The sequence below is a fragment of the Petromyzon marinus genome, chromosome 33, assembly GCF_048934315.1.
Source record: "Petromyzon marinus isolate PM22_M1 ecotype Great Lakes invasive population chromosome 33, UKy_Petmar_22M1.pri1.0, whole genome shotgun sequence".
NCBI classification, from domain to species: Eukaryota; Metazoa; Chordata; class Hyperoartia; order Petromyzontiformes; family Petromyzontidae; genus Petromyzon; species Petromyzon marinus.
Window position 1 is genome coordinate 7,083,219 of NC_133699.1, and position 20,932 is coordinate 7,104,150.

The 20,932-nt window shown below is 42.2% G+C and overlaps 2 protein-coding genes across 2 annotated transcripts in view; both read left to right on the forward strand.

Annotated features, from left to right (window-relative positions):
- Positions 1-20,932, forward strand: part of LOC142929732 (exosome complex exonuclease RRP44-like) — a 159,312-nt gene that overhangs the window by 69,350 nt on the left and 69,030 nt on the right. The window lies entirely within an intron of this gene.
- On the forward strand, positions 2,720-6,221 carry LOC142929730 (uncharacterized). The gene is made up of 4 exons (XM_076071486.1): positions 2,720-3,059; positions 3,472-3,555; positions 4,242-4,325; positions 5,404-6,221. The coding sequence occupies exons 1-4, from the start codon at positions 2,793-2,795 to the stop codon at positions 5,620-5,622; spliced, it is 654 nt and encodes a 217-aa protein (XP_075927601.1). The 5' UTR covers positions 2,720-2,792; the 3' UTR covers positions 5,623-6,221.

A 20,932-nucleotide genomic window follows, 5' to 3' on the forward strand; every position in this document is an offset into this window, starting at 1 on the left:
TGCACTCCTACACACCTCACCGCTCTAAAGGGAGCGAGGCTACTTCTCCTACAAGCGATGCCAACTTCAGCGTATGGCAACGCAAAGAATTAATTCCAAACACTGACTATTCAAAACAATTCATATCACTCAAACATACACAGGTCCTTAACCAGAAGCGAACACTCAAGTCCGTGAACCATCTGGCTGTGGAAGCATCGTTCGTGTGATAACAGTCCGTCATTTATAAGTATATTCATAATTTCCCTCTTCAATATTTTGTTTTGGACTGTACTTCTAATCGCATAAGTTACCAACCGATCCATCAATACGAATTAGCCTTGGCACCTTCGCCACGGAGCTACGCTCCCGGGGAGGAATCGTGCTAAACCGATTTTCTGATCATACAATCTTATTCACGAATTAATTAATTAATCTCCCGTGAGATAACACGTTCCGCCGCATACCCTCACACTAAGCCATTTCGGTAATCTTATATTCTGTCCGGTGGATCTGTTGTTACATTTATGCCTTTGGAAATAATAACTGTTTGATTGTCTTTTTATATGAATACCGTTGCATGTTAATCAATCGCCTGTGATAATGTGCTGACCATTTCAAGCATAATGATCGTTCATATTATAATGTATAAGCTTTTGTGTAGCATAGCATTTGCATGTTCTGACTCTCTCACTAACAGCAATCGCTTTATGCGGGGTCCATGTGTTATCAAAGTGAAATCGTACAGTCGTTGATGATACTGTCTTGATACCGTGTGGATACCGTGTTGAAGTTCCGAGATTGAGAGTCACATACATATTATAGTTAAGGTTTAATTAGAAAATAAATTGATTAATACAGAAGTGGTCGTGTGATTCTTTCCTGAAGTTTTTGCATAAGATCTGTATCCTGCGACGAGATATGAACTCGGGAACCTAAACTATAAACACACCAATCCACACTCATTAAACTAAAGCGAACGATGTGAACATGGGACCTAAAATATGAACACTCGGGGAGTGTTAAAGCGAGAATCATTGTATTATGCTGATCAATAATACGAAGTTAGACAACGAGGCCGAATTGACACTAGGGTAACTGCACACGATTGATTGCGTTATCCTGATTGATAACCCCACCTCGTCAACGAGGCGGGGACCTGATTATCATGAAGGCTATCATTAACACAACCACTCGTATAAATTAATACGATCACCTCTCTAATTAGCATAGTTATACGCATAATTACACGAATTAACATAATTTTGGATTAATTATGCAAATTTCGAATTTCATTTAATTTTAATTATTTGTCATCAATTTTCACACACCCACATATACAACAGCTACATTTCAGCAGGGTCAACCTGAAGCGCTGCATTAATTTAAACCCCGTGCTGAATACTTGAAAAAATTACATTGTGCGACTGAAGCCGACGTGAAGCAGGCTAAGCCCTCATATATGTAGATTTAATTAACATTCGTGATTGTACCGTCTCAGATTCCCAAACCCCACCCATTGATCTTCTCCAGTCAAAATTGTACTTTATTGGTAACAGAGCACTTTAATTCACATTGATATCACTGCACATGAATCAAGTGTTGTGACTCGTATCTGCAACAATTGGACAAAAATCGAGACAGGTGAGCTCATTAAACCTCAATGAGTAATTAAATACGTTATTGAATATTAGAAAATACACTAATTAGAGCAAAGTTGACAAGCACTGATGCCCAACACACACCTGTTATCCCAGAGCTTGAGCAGGTGTGTTGCCAATCAGACAGCGTTAGTTGCTTAGCATGTCACAAGTGCAGAACAATTTGAATTGGGAGTAAATTAATAAAAGTGGAATTTTGGGAAACCTGTAATGTACCGCAAGGTGTCCTCCATGCCAGGATGGAATTCTTGCTAGAGTGGATTCTGGTGTTTAATGCTAAGTGAAACCTAACGCATACAGTGGGCTGTGTGTGATGTTACGCTTCTAATGCAGGCAAGCAATAGCTCTGTTAATTAGCACCAAGGAAAGCTATTTGAGCAACAAATGCAGTTAAATTTTGATTTAAAGCTTTCGTGACTATGCAGGGATTCATATTCTTGGTTCTTTCGGTAAAGTCACGTAGAAGGGAAACAATAAAATAATAAAAATATATAGCAATAAAATTCTCACGACGTTTCGACTGCAACACAAGTAATCAACATTAGGTGTGAAAAGCACAACAAGAAAATGCAGTTAAATTTTGATTTAAAGCTTTCGTGGCTGCAGGGATTCATATTCTTGGTTCTTTCGGTAAAGTCACGTAGAAGGGAAACAATAAATTAATAAAATAATAAATATATATAAAACAATAAAATTCTCACGACGTTTCGACTGCAACACAAGCAATCATCATCAAATTTTCTTGTTGTGGTTTTCACACCTGATGATGATTGCTTGTGTTGCAGTGGAAACGTCGTGAGAATTTTATTGTTTTATGTTTTTATTATTTTATTGTTTCCCTTCTACGTGACTTTACCGAAAGAACTAAGATTAAAAATGCAGTTGTGTGGCGTCGGTGTAGTCGGGAGTCTGTGACGTCATGTGACACTTGTCATAAGGTGTCTTATTGAAACGTCACTGCAGTCCGGCGCGTGACGTCAAGTGACACTCCTCATAAGGTGTCGTATTGTAACGTCACTGCAGTCCGGCGTGTGACGTCACATCCTACAGGCTCTTCGGATTTCTTGGGAAGCAGAGGTGTCTTCACTTGCCCTCTGGCGTTCTCGTGATAAAAAATTTTGGAAAGTTTCGGTGCTCTGGCACATTGGTGGCATGGCCACCATGAAGAAAGGTGTAAAGAAATTATTCAGAACGTTTTTCAAAAAGCTATGCTGCTGTTGCCGAAGCAGTTCTGATGATGAGGACACCTATGCTGGGACCTCGCTGGGCAGTCCTGCTACGGTTCGCAAGGGCAGCCCTCTTTCGAGTCTGGTGAGCAGCCGTTCCAGTGAGAGCGTTTTTCAGAGCTGCAACACCAGTTTAACGTCAACGAGTCAGGAGGCATCAATCGTTGGACACAAGGAAAATGATCTGACTAAGGTAAGGGCAGTAAGATCTGCTGCAGAGAGGGAGATGACTCACAGCGGGTGACTGGGCACATCTAACAGAGTCTGTGCTAATAACTAGAAACATTCAATAATTCGTTTTTATTTGGAGAACGAAACATTGCAGTTAAGAGGTTCATTTGGTTTACCTATATATGGACAGGGTACGCCTGAAGCACTACAACAGAGTGTGACGCTAAAGCCGACATAAAGCAGGCTCACGTTGTTGAAAGCCTCAACAACAGTTTGAGACTGAAAGTGAGGAGACATCATCATCATCTGATGGACAGAAGTCAGATTCGTTGAATCAGATTTAAAAAGATGCAGTCCTCTTTCGAGTCTTTTGAAAGCTGCAACACCAGTTTAAAGTCGTGATGCATGTTGAACATCTTTCGCACCGTACCTAGGCAAACGTGCTGATCGGAGATGCGGGGAAGGACGGTGAGGAGACATCATCATCTGATGAAAGCAATGCAGATCATCTGACTAAGGTAAGGGAGGCTGTAGGAGCAACAAAGAGGGAGGATAAATCACAGCGGGTGACTGGGTACATCTAACAGAGTCTGCTAATAACTAGAAACATTCAATAACAATTTCTTTGTTATTTGGAGAACGAAAAATATCAATTCAGAGGTTCATTTGGTTTACCTATATATATGGACAGGGTACGCCTGAAGCACTACATTAATTTAAAAGTCGTACTAACTACCTAAAAACTACGCTGAGCCAAGTGATAATCTTCCCACAGAGTATGACGCTAAAGCCGACATAAAGCAGGCTCACGGTCTTAGTTCTTTCGGTAAAGTCACGTTGAAGGGAAACAACAAAATAATAAAATATATAAAGCAATAAAAATTATCACGTTTCGACCATAACACAAACGGTCGTCTTCAGGTGTGTTGGTTTGCACGAATTTATTTAAAAACGGTGAATTTTATCCATTTATTTATTTCTTTAAAACCCCGTTGGCGCCACGCGCAACGATTTGGCAGTTTATCGTTACTGCAGTCACGATAGCTTTAAATCAAAATTTCAGGCTCACGTTGTTGAAAGCTTCAACAACAGTTTGAGTCAGAAAGTGAGGAAAAAAACGGCAGCCCCCTTTCGAGTCTTTTGAAAGCTGCAACACCAGTTTAAAGTCGTGATGCATGTTGAACTTCTTTTGCACCGTACCTAGGCAAACGTGTTGCTCGGAGGTGCGGGGAAGGACGGTGAGGAGACATCATCATCTGAAGAAAGCAATGCAGATCATCTGACTAAGGTAAGGGAGGCTGTAGGAGCAGCAAAGAGGGAGGATAAATCACAGTAGGTGATTAGGCAAAATTCAATTATCACGTATGCTTTCGTGACCAAAATCATCCATAATACCGTTTTGTCCTTTCTTTTTTTTCTTTTGGGTTAGATTACCGGCGAAACGTCGTACTCGGATTGTAAATGTTGTGGCTTGGCTCTCCAACACACCGGTGTGCTGTACTCGTAACGAATTGGCACGATCTGTTTAAGTGGTAAACCTTACAAATTGGCTGTGTCGGATTGTGGCCGGTTTAACGAAACATTTATATATTTACACGATCTAACAAGAAGAAAACCTGTAGTATAGATCAGTATTGATAAAATTAAGGTAAAAAATTAAAGTTTACGTTGCAAAACTTGCAAAGAAGACCAGTCCACACGTAAAGGTGCAGCCTTGAAATTGTTTGATCATACGATTGCTCGCGGTTGGGTTTGCACGAGAGGAAACTCACCTTCTACACCCACCAAACATCTTGGAAAATGTGGGAGCACCCACACCTGACCCCACAACACACATGGCTTGTCCATCGACTACCTGTGGTGTCCCTATTTATACTGCTGGGTGAATAAAGGTGGGAAGGATGTATTTCTACTGACATGCCAGGAAATTGTGGCACCAAATTCCGTACGATAACACCAGATTGCTAACCGTTGCATGAATAGCACATTAAGCCATTTGAGTATTTAAAATATGCATGATTTCCAATTTCACGCACTGCAAGAATGGGGAGGGCGTATGAAGGGATGTATACCCGTATGGGAATGTGTGTCCATATGGGTCTGTATTTGCGCTCAAGTGATATCACATGCATCTTTTTAACGTAACGTCTTCAGAATATCACTAAGGAGAATTTAGACAGAGTATGTTTTTGTCCAACTTCTTTGGAAACAAAGATAGATCCTGGTATCTAAAAGCAGAGTCTCCATTATTAGATTGGCTTGCCATGTTGTTCGAAATAAGAATCCGCACTTAGCAGTTTGAGCAATACTGCAGTGTAGTGGCGATGCGTGTCTGTGACTTAAGGCTGCTTTTACTGCTGCCGTAGCAGGAGGCCAAGAGTATTCAACAGGCAGAAGCGGACACCATCTCCAGCATCGTCGTCAAGGATGAGGCATCCACATCACCCCCGGCGGTGTCAGCAGCAGATGACAAGGGGCTGGAGATCCAACACAGCACCGTTCCATCCGCCGTGTCTTTCGTGACCGAGTCCAGCACGACTGGGCTGCACAAACCTAATGCGGGAGGTAAGTGTTTGCTGGCGTGACCCTGTCCCTCCGATTAGTATGGATGGCGACGCACGGTGTGAAAGAAGTTCAACGTGCACACATACGTACACTTTGATATCTCGTCACGCTGCTGTGGTTGTCTAGCCATTGCTGTCGATGTAAAACTTACAGGCTGAAGATGCTCTTCAGGCAATTCTGATTACTAGTGCTGAACACTTCAAAAACATTTAATACATTTGCATCTCGCCAGCTGGTGAAGAGGATTGTGTCTACCTAACAGCACCACAAAAAATGCCAGCACGGGTACAGGCTAAGACACCCAATTTGTAAACCATTCCCTTCAGTAGTGCTGTGAGTTATAATAAAAGTGCTGTGAACGTTAATGATGTGTTTCCATCATGTCATGTGTGCAGATGAGGACAGCATTCCATCTTTAGAATTCACAACACCTGCGACAGACAACTTAGTTCTCAAGTGGCAGGAGGATCTACATGAGGGTGCTGGGCTCAACAACCTCGGGAATACGTGTTTCGTGAATGCCAGCCTGCAGGGCCTCACGTACACGGCGCCGCTGGCAAACTTTTTGCTTTACAGCGATCACTCATGGACCTGTGAGTTCTCCCAAGATATTTTGCATTTGAGACGAGCTACAATCGAGTGTTGTGTAGATTACCTGGCTGTGCGCGGCTGGGCAATTTGTGCGATTGGTTTGTATTTTCACTGTGTGTCACCCCTGCCCCTCTTCACAGGCAAACAGACTGAGTTTTGCATGATGTGTCTGTTGGAGAAACACGTCTTCAACACCTTCATGAATCGGGGCATGGCCATCGATCCCATCGACATAGTTCTCAATTTCAAAAGTAAGTTCCAGCACAATTCCCAAGTGTCTTTGACGTTGAAACATCGGTCATCTCAAGATCTCCTGAAAGGGCAGTTTGAATCAGTTTTTGTATACAATATCGAACAGAAAATTACTCGTTTTGGTCAGCACTGATTTTACAACTCCAATGCATCGGATGTTCTTCCGGTCCTGCATTACTCTCTTGATGCTCGTTCTAAACACTGCCAGCCATACCCAGTTCTGTGATTAACCCACAAATCTTCCAATTTAGTTGATGAGGGACTTCATAAGCTATATACTGTGCCAGCAACTGTGTGACCACATCATCTGTGACCTCTGTCCATTTCCACACAGACATCGGCGAGGACCTGTGTTTTGGCAGGCAGGAAGATGCGCATGTCTTTCTGAGTTACGTGATAGATACGCTGCACCAATCCTGCCTCTTCAACCAAAGCCAGTAAGTACTGCATGCCCCAGCAAACTCCATAAATAGTTGCACAATACCAGCACATGGATGCCTGGATTGTTCAGAAAAAAATATGTTCTCAGGATAACCAGGCTACAGTCTACATTATTGACTGCCAATACGCTCACCAAGCTTAAAAACCAGGCTACAGTCTACATTATAGACTGCCAGTACGCTCACTCCGATTAAGAACCAGTCTACATTAGTGGTTTTTTGTTTTTTTAATTGTATATTTTATTATTCATATTTGTATTCACTTTATTTTAATTATTATTTAACAAATACACTAAATGCATGTTTCTAAATATGGAGGGAAAAATCGGTGGGCTCGTATAAAAAAAAATACACGCAACCACAGGGAGAGAATGCAAACTGCAAATTTACAGGCGTCAGCATTGGGATCAAACCCATGACCTGTATAGCTGGCGAGGTAGTTAAGACATTGCCACTTCAGCGAGTTAATACTAGTAGGGAAAAACATGTAACTCTCCCGAGTGTTCATCTCGTAAAGACATTGCCTCTGGAGTAGCTGTCTGTGTGTTTCATTGCGTGTTTTTCCAGGCTGAATATTGACATGGAGACCCCAACATTGATCCACCAGATCTTCAGGGGGTACCTGAAATCGAGAGGTAGGTACCTGTGCTCCTTCTGGAAACATTCACCCTTTAAGTAGTGATTTCACCCAATTTCACAATCCATACTGGGCTATGCAAGCTCTCGCATGCAACCTTATATTCTCTGTAGATGTAAAAAAAAACACGTACACAAGGACATAAGCACACATGCACAAAATATGCATTCCCTTTCCCGTTTCTCTTTCATTGTTTACAAGTTATATCATTCACTCTACTCCCATTCCTGTGGAGTTCTCTAGGTTAAAAGGGGTTGCATCAACTATACGAACATCTTTTGATTTAAAGCTTTCGTGACTGCAGGGATTCATATTCTTGGTTCTTTCGGTGAAGTCACCACGTAGAAGGGAAACTATAAAATAATAAAAATATAATACAATATACGAACATCATTAACTGGATTGTGCTAATGCTTATTTCTTTGACCACGCTGCGACGAGGCTACCCAACATGCAATCTGCCAGCAACATTTTAAACTTTAACATTGAATACAAATTAGTTTATGTCATCATTCATGTGACAATTTTAGCAGACCATCCCGATCATCATTGACTACACAAGTGAGAAAAGATGCCGAATACGGAAATAGATTTCACATGCTTATTACGCAAGAGTTTATCAAAGGTTTCTGTACGCCAAATGTAATTTCTCATCAGGCCACGTGGTGTACAGTGCAGTATCCAACTCGTAGCCCACCCTATGTTTCTGGCTTCTCCTTAAAATGTCACCAATTGCATATTTTTCCTTGTAAGGCAGTGCTATTGACGAATGTGTTGAGTACCTGTGATTTATGTTAGGGCACCACTGCCAACACAGTATCAACAATAAATGTATTTAGTAGCCATTGCTGCTTTCACCAAATATGTTTTTAAATAACAATTATAGTCGCATCTGGGTTGGTGGTATTTGAACATTTTCATGATATTAGGCAGTTAACGTGTGAATACTTTTGATGATTATGCAATGTGCAGCAGTAATATTGTATGTTTTCATATTATGTGTTTTCACAGTTGAGTGCACGCAGTGCTTCAGCATCTCAGACACGTTGGACTCTTGCCTTGACATCTCTCTTAATATCAACGTAAGAATTGGGAAGGCTGCAGCCTGATGTCGATTTTTTTGTCATTCATTATATTTATGTACCACAACCAGTTGACTGCAGAGAGCCACTTAGCTCATTATTTTCTGAATTTCTATTCAAAGTAATAATTTTCCATGATTGTGCTTTCTTGGCTTTTGACAGAAATCCCTGGATCTGGTGAAGGCTTTGTATGAATTCACAAAGACCGAGAATCTTTCAGAATACAGATGTGGAATGTGAGTATGCAATCTTCCATCGTGCACCTTTAAACGTTCGTGTATATCCCCATTTATACAGTGTGTGATCAAACACGCACCTCGTCCGTAAACTAACGTTGCTATTGTCTGGCGAACAGGTGCTCACGCGTGGGGAAATCAACAAAGAGAGTGAGCCTGCACGTGGTGCCCAATGTGCTTATCGTCACCATTAAGCGATACGATGAGTTTGGGCACAAAATCGACAGGGTGAATTTTACTTCCTGCACAGAATGCAAACTGATATTCAGATATATTTTGTATTCAACGTTTTTTGTCATTTGGACGTATTGGCGGTACACCGGTGCAGCATGACACACCGGTCCTCATAAAACAGTAGAACATCAAAATGTGAACCGACACTCATCTTCCGACTGCTTTGAGATCACGATAAATTATTTTGACGCAGCCCCACAAAATTTCCTGAAATGGGTTGGGAATCGCTGGAAAATATATCATCGTGAAAAATGTGATTTTAGTTTTTTATATATACGGTGCACCAGTGTACCGCCAATACGTTAATTTGCTCCCTTCTTCTGCCCCTGCTTAGCCAGCTCCCTATTTTCCTCTCTTTTAATGCTTGGCCCATCACTGTCTCCTCCCTCATCCCTTGTAGGAGTTCCTCTTCCCTGAAAAACTCGACATACGGCCGTTCATGTCTAGTCAGGTTGTGCAAGAGTCGCAACTTTATTCACTCTACTCGGTGATTGTGCACCACGGGACCACCACCAATAGCGGCCACTACTACTCGTACAACAAGGTGATGTTCTGCATGATAAACAAAAAAACAAATATCCCCCATATAGCCTTACCCGACTGTTGGGGCAAGTGCTGTTCATGAGCACCTGTCAAAGCCAGAATGACACACGCGGGGGTGGGTGGCCAGCACTACACCCGGCCGCCTTTGTCCCCTGAGTGGTAATTTTTACATATTGCACCATGTGTTCATTTGAGGCTGAGTGGACCGAGGGAACGAGGCCCACGACCAGTTGAGATAATCGTCACTGGTGTTACGTCGTAAGCGGGAATTGACCTCTGGTTGCCGGGTTCGTAGTGCAATGTGCTAACCGCTACGCTACTGTTTCCCTCTATGATAATACATACACACACACACACGAAGCATATGAGTACACGTGTTAACTTCCATATAATATTCCACTTTCATGATCTGTCACTATGGCTGGCTTTTAAATGAGTCAGGTGCAATTGGGTAATGATCGTAATTAAGTGTACATGTATTTTTTCCTTCAGGTCAGCAATGGCAGCTGGTTCAGAATGGACGATGCTGACGTGGAGCCAGTCGCCAAGTCAGAAGTGCTTCAAGACCAGGCCTACATCCTTTTCTATATGCGGTAAGTTGTACTCATGATGTATTTTCACAAACCATAAAACCTCAAACTGGAGAATTTACCCTAAGTCAAACAGTGTTGTCTGACAGTGTTGTACGCACTCTTACTCGGCCCACAATTATATTTTGAAGGTGGTTACCACGTGAGTTATCAGCCATTTTCGGTGCAATTCATTTCTCTAGGTAGTTTCAATGACAGGCAGTTTTCTGTGGTGTCCTGTTGGCCAGTGGAATAATTGTGATGGTGATGATGTGTGCTATGTGTAGGTCACCAGAGTAGAATGCCATCCCAGTGGACATCGAGGACTCTCAGTCTTCAAACTGGGTGGCATCAAGAACACACAGAGAGCTCCGAAGTGCTCGGACTACACAAAGGACACTCAAGGAAGAAAGAAGACGAGCCGGAGACACACTGCATACACACACACGCGCACCTTAGCAGACACATTGGAGACTTAGAGATTTAGACTGATATCAGATGCTCCCTCCTTACAGGCAATCCCCGGGTTACGGAAGCATTAGGTTCCCGAGGAAGATCCGCAACCTGAATTTTCCGTATGTCGGAAACTCAACAATTTCCCCCAAATCTAGATAAAATCCCATAGCCGGAAATAGTTGTGCCTCCCGTACCGTTTTCTTTAATTACTGTAGTTTCATCCCTATAATCCGGGGACTGCCTGTAGCTAGTTTTCAATCCTAACCCACCTAGTGAGCGATAATGGTCTAGGTTTCTCAAAAGGAAGGACATTAATAAACATCTGATATGATGGGATAACTTTCACAAACATTTGTTTAGATTTTCTTTGGTTCTTTCGGTAAAGTCACGTAGAATGAGAATAAAAGAATAAATTGATAAAATAAAATAACACAATAATATTCTCACGACGTTTCGGCCACAACACAAGCGGCCTTCATCAGGTGAAGGGAGCGAGACTGTCTGGTAGAACAGCGCTGGAGTGAGAGAGCCACGTTCAGATCACGGCTTTTAAGCTGTGTGAGAGGAACAAAGAGCCTTGACGAAGGAATTAGCATAAAATTTAGCATTGAAAAGGCTGAATGATTAGCTTGTGACTGGTCACAGAAATAGCTATGTTAAAAGTTAAAGCATACACATCCGCAGAGGCACCCATTGTTAAAAGGAATTAGCATAGAATTTAGCATTGAAATAGCTAAATTAAGGCATTCGCTTGTAACTGCTACAGAAATAGTTACGTTGAAGTCAGAGCATACACATTCACCGAGGCACTTAGTACAAATCAAAACAGGAGAATTTAGCATTGAAATAACTAGGCGAATTTAGCATTGAAATAACTGGGTGATTTGCTGGTGACTGGTCACAGAAATGACTACACATCTGAGCTATTCACAGTACTATATAGTGAACCAATAAAAATTAAAATATAAATTACCTTCATGTTATCAATAAACTCTATATTCTCCAATCAGCTAAGCTACCAACCATAAGTCGTTATATATCACAATGCTATATGGCGAACAAATGGGTGGATTCTTACCCTCAAATTTCCGTACCACGGATAGCTACGGGCCCCGTTCAGACGGACGAGTTCGTCCATGGTCGGAACAGAGGAGGGGGAGAGAGACAGCTGCGAAGCCCTAGTATACTCCATGTTGTAAACCATACCATTAACCGTGGTGTGAGAGGTATTAAGAGGCAATGCTGGCGAAAGAGCTGCGGTCTGAAGGTCATCGTAAAATTACAATTAATTAAGAACAGAAATGATTTAACACATCTTTCCAGTGGTTACTAAGCCTGAATCCATCTTCTCGGTTGAAATTGTCTCTGTGCTTGTATATGTGAATGGCCTCATGAACGAATCTCTCATGGTAGCCAGTTGGTTTGCAAAGAACCTCCGTCTTGGAGAAGTCAATGTCATGTGAGCCCACTGAATTGTAACAGTGATCTGCCACGGCCGAGGAGTTCGTCTTACCGTGTTTCAAGTCTGCTTTATGTTCGCGGATGCGGTCCGAGATATGTCTTTTGGTTTCTCCAATGTAGCTACTACCACAGAGGCACTTTAGTTTGTAAACGCCCGGGTACTGTATGTCTGGAAGAGCATCTTTTACAGATGGAACTAAATCACGGATTTTGTGTACTGTGTTGAATCGGACCTGGATCTTGTGTTTATTCAGGATTTTGGAGATCTTTTTAGTGACCCCTGCAATGTAGGGTAAGGTGATGGTTTTGAGTGGCTCCACAAGAGGATCCTTCTTCATGACTGGAGTGATGGCTTTGCGGATTGTGTAGTCGGAGTAGCCATTAGCCCTGAGAGCCTGGTGTACGTGCTTGTGTTCACTGGTAATGTGTTCCTGGTCGGAAATGCATTGGGCTCTATGGTATAGAGTCTTGATAAGGCAGTTCTTCTGGGATGGATGGTGGTGGGAATCCGGTTTCAAGTAAGCATCTGTATGGGTAGCTTTCCTGTAGACAGAGTGGCTCATTGAACCATCATGTCTCCTTTTAATTAAGACATCCAGAAAGGGTAGTTTGCCATCTTTTTCGACCTCCATGGTAAATCTGATGGCTGGGTGTATGGAATTGATGTGGTCCGGGAATTGGTCTAGAGCAGGCTGGCCATGTGGCCAGATGACAAAGGTGTCATCAACGTACCTCTTCCATAAGGTCGGGCGTAGAGTGGCAGTCTGGATGGCGTCAGTTTCAAATTTTTCCATGAATACGTTGGCTACAACCGGAGATAGGGGGGAGCCCATTGGGGTGCCCTCAGTTTGTTTGTAGAAAGTTCCATTCCAGGTGAAGTATGTGTTGGTTAAGCAATGTCTCACCAGGGGGGGTACATCAGTATGCAGTCCTTGATGAACCAGGTCTTCAATGATAGCGATGGTGTCAGGTACCGGGACTTTGGTGAACAAGGACACCACATCAAAACTGACAAGCAGGTCGTTTGGGGACAGGGAAATGTCTTTGATTGTCGATACCAGGTGAGTAGAATTTAGTACCGCAGAGGTGGTTTTTCCAGTGAAAGGTCGCAGTATATCAGCCAGAAAACGTGCCAGTTTGTAGGTGGGGGAGCTGATAGTAGAGACGATGGGACGAAGGGGTGTATCTTCTTTGTGTATCTTTGGAAGGCCATATAATCTTGGTGGTCTGGCAGCAGAGGGTTTCAACAAGAACTGTTTGTTCTCATCAATTAATGCTGTTGAATCGGCCGTGGCAGATCACTGTTACAATTCAGTGGGCTCACATGACATTGACTTCTCCAAGACGGAGGTTCTTTGCAAACCAACTGGCTACCATGAGAGATTCGTTCATGAGGCCATTCACATATACAAGCACAGAGACAATTTCAACCGAGAAGATGGATTCAGGCTTAGTAACCACTGGAAAGATGTGTTAAATCATTTCTGTTCTTAATTAATTGTAATTTTACGATGACCTTCAGACCGCAGCTCTTTCGCCAGCATTGCCTCTTAATACCTCTCACACCACGGTTAATGGTATGGTTTACAACATGGAGTATACTAGGGCTTCGCAGCTGTCTCTCTCCCCCTCCTCTGTTCCGACCATGGACGAACTCGTCCGTCTGAACGGGGCCCGTAGCTATCCGTGGTACGGAAATTTGAGGGTAAGAATCCACCCATTTTTTCGCCATATAGCATTGTGATATATAACGACTTATGGTTGGTAGCTTAGCTGATTGGAGAATATAGAGTTTATTGATAACATGAAGGTAATTTATATTTTAATTTTTATTGGTTCACTATATAGTACTGTGAATAGCTCAGATGTGTAGTCATTTCTGTGACCAGTCACCAGCAAATCACCCAGTTATTTCAATGCTAAATTCGCCTAGTTATTTCAATGCTAAATTCTCCTGTTTTGATTTGTACTAAGTGCCTCGGTGAATGTGTATGCTCTGACTTCAACGTAACTATTTCTGTAGCAGTTACAAGCGAATGCCTTAAATTAGCTATTTCAATGCTAAATTCTATGCTAATTCCTTTTAACAATGGGTGCCTCTGCGGATGTGTATGCTTTAACTTTTAACATAGCTATTTCTGTGACCAGTCACAAGCTAATCATTCAGCCTTTTCAATGCTAAATTTTATGCTAATTCCTTCGTCAAGGCTCTTTGTTCCTCTCACACAGCTTAAAAGCCGTGATCTGAACGTGGCTCTCACTACAGCGCTGTTCTACCAGACAGTCTCGCTCCCTTCACCTGATGAAGGCCGCTTGTGTTGTGGCCGAAACGTCGTGAGAATATTATTGTGTTATTTTATTTTATCAATTTATTCTTTTATTCTCATTCTACGTGACTTTACCGAAAGAACCAAAGAAGATGAATCATTGCAGTCACGAAAGCTTTAAATCGAAATTTGTTTAGATTATTGATTATTTTGCTGTAATAAATTTCTATAAGATAAACCAGTTTATTAAGCTATCATTTGTTGCCAGGTTGCTTCTGAATGAGAGGCTCATAGCTCAGTATGCTTTACCTGGTAGGATAAAACATAGTTTAGTATTATTTGTATATATTTGCTATACTTTTCACTGTCAAGTTTTTGTGTTGTGTTGTATTATTCTCACCTGCCCCGACTGGACATCTGTGAAAAAGAGGTTTATAGCTCATCGGATTCCTGCTGTATAAATAAATATTCTGATGAGCGTTAACGGAAAGGTTTTGTTTGTCCCAACATAGTCTACCATGTGGCTGTCATGAGTAACCATCTGTTTTTTGTTGCACCGAAATTATCTGAAGCTACATGTTGTGTAGACTCGGTGTTTGTGTAGATGTGATAGTTTTAAAGATGGTATGCTAGGATTTTAAGTCTTGCCGGTATGTTGTCTATGTATTGGTGCCATGTCATTGCGCTTGAGCGTTTCCAACAGCACTGCCTCCATCAAATCCAGGGGATCAAGTGCAAGTGTCCTCCATGCTGACACCACCAGCATTGAAGCAATACTTCTAAAAAAACAACTCTGATGGACTGGCCACTGCTTCCGCGTACCTGAGAACTGCCTTCCCCACCAGATCCTTTTCTCCCAGCTCTCTAATGGGCAGCGGACGAGGGGAGGACAAAGTAAGCAGTTCAAGGACACCCTAAAGTCCTCCCTGAAGTACAGAAACATCAGGCTTCGAGATTCGACGGAGTAGGCTGCCGCCCACCTTGGGTGGCGCTGCTGCATCCACCAGGCGACGGCCCACTGAGACCCAACGTCTTGATGCCGAATCGCTGCCAAATAACAACAGAAAAGGAAGCTAACCCAGCATTGTGGCTCCCACTTCTATCTGGGACCACGTGACCCCAAAGCTCAAAGATCTGCAGATCGTGAATTGGACTCCTCAGCCACCTCAAGATCTGATGGGTGTCATCCTCGAACCCCAAGGGGCTGCCGCCGATGAAGACGAAGTCCACACCATCTCCGCATGCACCCATTGTCCACCAAACATGCGGGCAGGCCATCTCTTATATAACCTCTAACCAAATATTACAGATAACCAAATATTATAAGCAACATTGATGGAAATGTGCACAATTAGAACAGCTCACTTGATCAAAGTTCAACCAATGATCGTCTCGACAATATTTGCTTAATTTGCAACTTTGCTCATGGAATTAAAATGCAAGATAAATTACATCCATAATAGAGGTATTTTGGGTTAGTTCGCTTAAATATATAAATGTGTCGTTAAAACCCGCCACCACCCGACACAGCCAACTAGTAAGGGTTGTCACGTAAACAGAACATGTAAATTGGTCACTAGTACAGCACATCGGTGTGATGGAGAGCGAAGCCACAACATTGACAATCTGAGTACGATGTTTCGCCAGTAATTACAACCAGCTTCATCAGGCGACAACCAAATTTGTGAAGTCCACCTGTTTCCTTATAGAGGCGTAGATGTGGTAACCACACTTCTACGCTCTTGCGCAAAGTGGGGGTGTGGGGATTAATGAGGCAACGTACACTCTGCATGTGGATTATGAGAGCCCTTTGATCTTGTCCTTCCTGTCCATTGTGTGTATTAAAATAGCCCTACCAACGGTAATCACTATTGAAGTATGGTGGCCTGTATAGGCGTGGATTTAAACAATTTATTATTTGATGATTCACAGTAAATATAACAGGTCACAGTGATATGTAGTCATGTTTTTTTTCATCTCTGTGATGGGGTGATTTTAAAATATTTTTACAGTATTATGTTTGTTAGTGTTGGCTCTTTCCAGGCTGCTGTTGTGGGCAGCAGAGGGCAGTGCAGCAAAATCAATTGTACTTTCTTTGCACTCATCTATGCAACGCCACCTTGACTAGCGTGGTGAAGTATGGTCAATAACCTCACGGCCCGCAGTGTGGAGACCCTCATCCAGCAGTGGATTGACACGTGACTTTAAATACAGTACTACCTTATATATTTGTAGTGGGTTCGAATTAGGTGCACACACGACTCCTTGGGAGGCAACGCTGATTTATTAGAACGGTAAGTAATATAACACTGCACATAAGGTGGTGACCACCGACCTACTCTAGCTAACACATACTTCTCAAATACTCTAGCGTGACCCAGCCAGGTGGGCTACTGCCAGGTCCACTGACTGGATGCTTGACTCTTCTTGGCATCTTCACGATGCATCTTCGTTCTTGATACGGGCAGCCTCGAACCTCGTGAGGCGGCTGCTTATATGGGCCTCGGCGTGCCCGGGCCCCGCCCCGGCCACACCTCCCTTCGAGAACCCTCTCGAAGCCCCCCTGCTGTCCACGTGCCCTCCAAGGTGCCCCCTAGGCCCCCGGCCCCCACTGGGGTCCAGTCACGTGTCCAGCCGGGGTCACAGAGTGCCATGGCCTCACACCACCATCGTGGCCTCCCGAGCCCAGCACCGGCCCTGACGTCATTCCCGCCTCCAGCTGGGATGACGTCATGCGTGTGTGTAGACCCGCGTGGTCATGACGCTCCCCCGCATAGTGACGTCACGCTTGTGCGTGTACACACAGTAGTGATGCTACCATCACTACATATTCGTAATAACCATTGTCTAAAACTATAAACTCGACAGGCCAAGCAGGATCATGCGTCTCTTGTAAAACATAAAAAATGTAAAGGCTGAGTAGCAAGGACTGTGCATTTTCCTGTTACTGTTAACATTTAACATTTGTGGTTTTGCAGAGAGAAAATGAAGTTTAAAGAGAGGGAAGAAGCCTGGTACAAGATATAAATTCTCGCCAAATCGAATCCTCAGGTATAATTTGTTGGAAGAGTTAAAGTGTTTATTTATTTATACATTGAGTTTCATTTGGCTTTTTACTAGGCCTGATTACCGAAGGAAACCTCATGGAGTCTCATGACTTGTTTTCAGGAGGGTCTAACCAACTTTTCCCCGCTAGGAAGTGAAGATTGCTACGTATAATCCCAGTGAGAAATCTTTTGGTAAATGTAATAATTTGACCCCTTTGAATGCCGGCACACATTCTTGCGAATAATGTCAAGGATTCTTTTTACGTCCACTCTGAAGTCGATGGTACTTATTTTTATGGTTGATGCACACCGCAGTAATAACGAGGGCGGCCGACGGATTCGAACCGTGAACCTCTAACGAGTGGCGAATGTGCTTCCCGCTGGGTCATGTGTTACGATTTCCTGGTTTTATGATTCTGTCTCTGCGAAGCATTGTTGCTACCTTGTTCAATCATCCACAGACACGATCTATCCACTGCTGAATTAAGGCCTTTCCAAGCCATGGCTATATCTCATGGTCTTGCAAAGCAGCAAACCATGGTATAACTGTAGACACCATCAAAGAAGCGGGACCAGATATTGGAGCAAAATTATAAAACCTATGTATATGTTAGATTTTAAATTGAAAATTAATGAATATCATTTACCATTGTGCTTGGCCTTTGTAGACTGAAAGAAGTACTTGACGCAATGAAAATTGATACTCATTTAAGTTCTCGAATCAAGGCCTACATTAAATATAACAAATGTTTGGAAATAAAAACAATGTACAAAATATTAACAACCTACACTGATATTTTGATGAAGGAAGTAACAAAATTCATAGTGGAAGGTTAGTCAAACAAGGCTATTCACAAATCCACTCACACATTTTCTGAAAATTAGATTTGATAAATTGTAGAAAAAATAGCCATCTCAGATTCCCTAATGACATCGTCATTATAACAACCAAAAGTAAAGTAATACAGGAAATTATTGAAGAAATACCAAAGAAGGCTGCAAAGTGGGGCGAAAGATAAATGAGCAAAACAAAAGCCATGAAAAAAGTTCACTGAACAAGAGGAAATAATCATTGAATCAAAGTCGCTGTTTAAACTGGATCAATCTTTTATTTAAACTGGAGAAATATTAGAGGGAGACATCTGGGAAATCTAAGTGTGTATCAAGGGCAATTATTGAAGGTGAAAAGGGATCAAAATAATGAACTAGAGATGAGTGTCTACAAAACAATTATATTCTGTGCATATTGCCTGGCATAACACTTGGATCACAAAGAACATGGAAAAGAATGTGCAAAATCCGTGCACTTTTCTGCGAGATTGGTTTGTGTATGATGACAGTGAAACTGATTTTTTATTCTCAAAGCTGGAATTTAGCCAAATTAAGTGTTACATTAAATGTTATTTGGGTGCGTTCAATGGGTGACTGAGCTGAGACCATCAACTCATTCCACTCCAAAACCCAATTTAAATCTGGGTGGTTGCTTGGATTCAAATCCAGGATTTCGGCAGTTCTGGTTCCATGCTCTCACTTCTCAGCCACCTCGCTCCCCTGAATTTAAATGTGTTATTGTTGGGTGTTTTTTCTGCAATGGTGTTTCTACGGCGTGAGCGAGCGAGTTAATAATTAATTATGCACTTTGGGCAAGCACGAGGGCAGGTGCGGTGGGGGGGGGTCCTGCCGAACACAGATGTCAACCTTAGCCCGTTGTGATCCGGCGCAGGACCTGAACGGTGCGGTTGTGTCGATGGAGACTGGTACCCCGTCCTCGGAAGACATCATGCAGCTCGAGAAGAGACCGAGGCGGTGCAGGTGCAGGTGTGCAGCGTTCTGGCAAAAAGCCCCCTTATGGGCGCACTGTCCGGCACAGTCGGTCCTAAAGAGCCATGCATGACCAGCCCGCTTCCGCACGCTTTGTAATCGCGTTTTGTGCTTCCGCAAGCGGTGCAGTGGTTAATGTGTCATTTTTGTACATCTGTGCCTTTGACTCGGGCAGGGAAATGAAAGCCAGCCCCCTCCCCCCTACCTCCCATGTTTATAAACGATTAATTTAACAAATGCTTGTATGTGTGTGTAGTGCCTTGGATTCACTCGGACGACAATCGCCTTTCTTCCACCGTCACTTTTATTTCCATCGTTCCACACACACTATATATATCATTCCACACACACACACTATATATCATTCCACACACACACACACACTATATATCATTCCACACACACACACTATATATCATTCCACACACACACACTATATATATCATTCCACACACACACACACTATATATATCATTCCACACACACACACACACTATATATATCATTCCACACACACACACACTATATATATCATTCCACACACACACACACTATATATATATCATTCCACACACACACACTATATATATCATTCCACACACACACACTATATATATCATTCCACACACACACACACTATATATATCATTCCACACACACACACACACTATATATATCATTACACACACACACACACTATATATCATTCCACACACACACACTATATATATCATTCCACACACACACTATATATATATCATTCCACACACACACACTATATATATCATTCCACACACACACACACTATATATATATCATTCCACACACACACACACACTATATATATCATTCCACACACACACACACTATATATATCATTCCACACACACACACTATATATATATCATTCCACACACACACACTATATATATCATTCCACACACACACACTATATATATCATTCCACACACACACACACTATATATATCATTCCACACACACACACTATATATATCATTCCACACACACACACTATATATATCATTCCACACACACACACTATATATATCATTCCACACACACACACTATATATATCATTCCACACACACACACTATATATATCATTCCACACACACACACTATATATATCATTCCACACACACACACTATATATATCATTCCACACACACACTATATATATCATTCCACACACACACACACACAATATATCTCATTCCACACACACACACACTATATATATCTCATTCCACACACACACACACTATATATATATCTCATTCCACACACACACACACTATATATATATATCTCATTCCACACACACACACACACTATATATATATCTCATTCCACACACACACACACTATATATATCTCATTCCACACACACACACACTATATATATCTCATTCCACACACACACACACACTATATATATATCTCATTCCACACACACACACACACTATATATATATCTCATTCCACACACACACACTATATATATATCTCATTCCACACACACACTATATATATATCTCATTCCACACACACTATATATATCTCATTCCACACACACACACTATATATATCTCATTCCACACACACACTATATATATATATCTCATTCCACACACACACACACTATATATATCTCATTCCACACACACACACA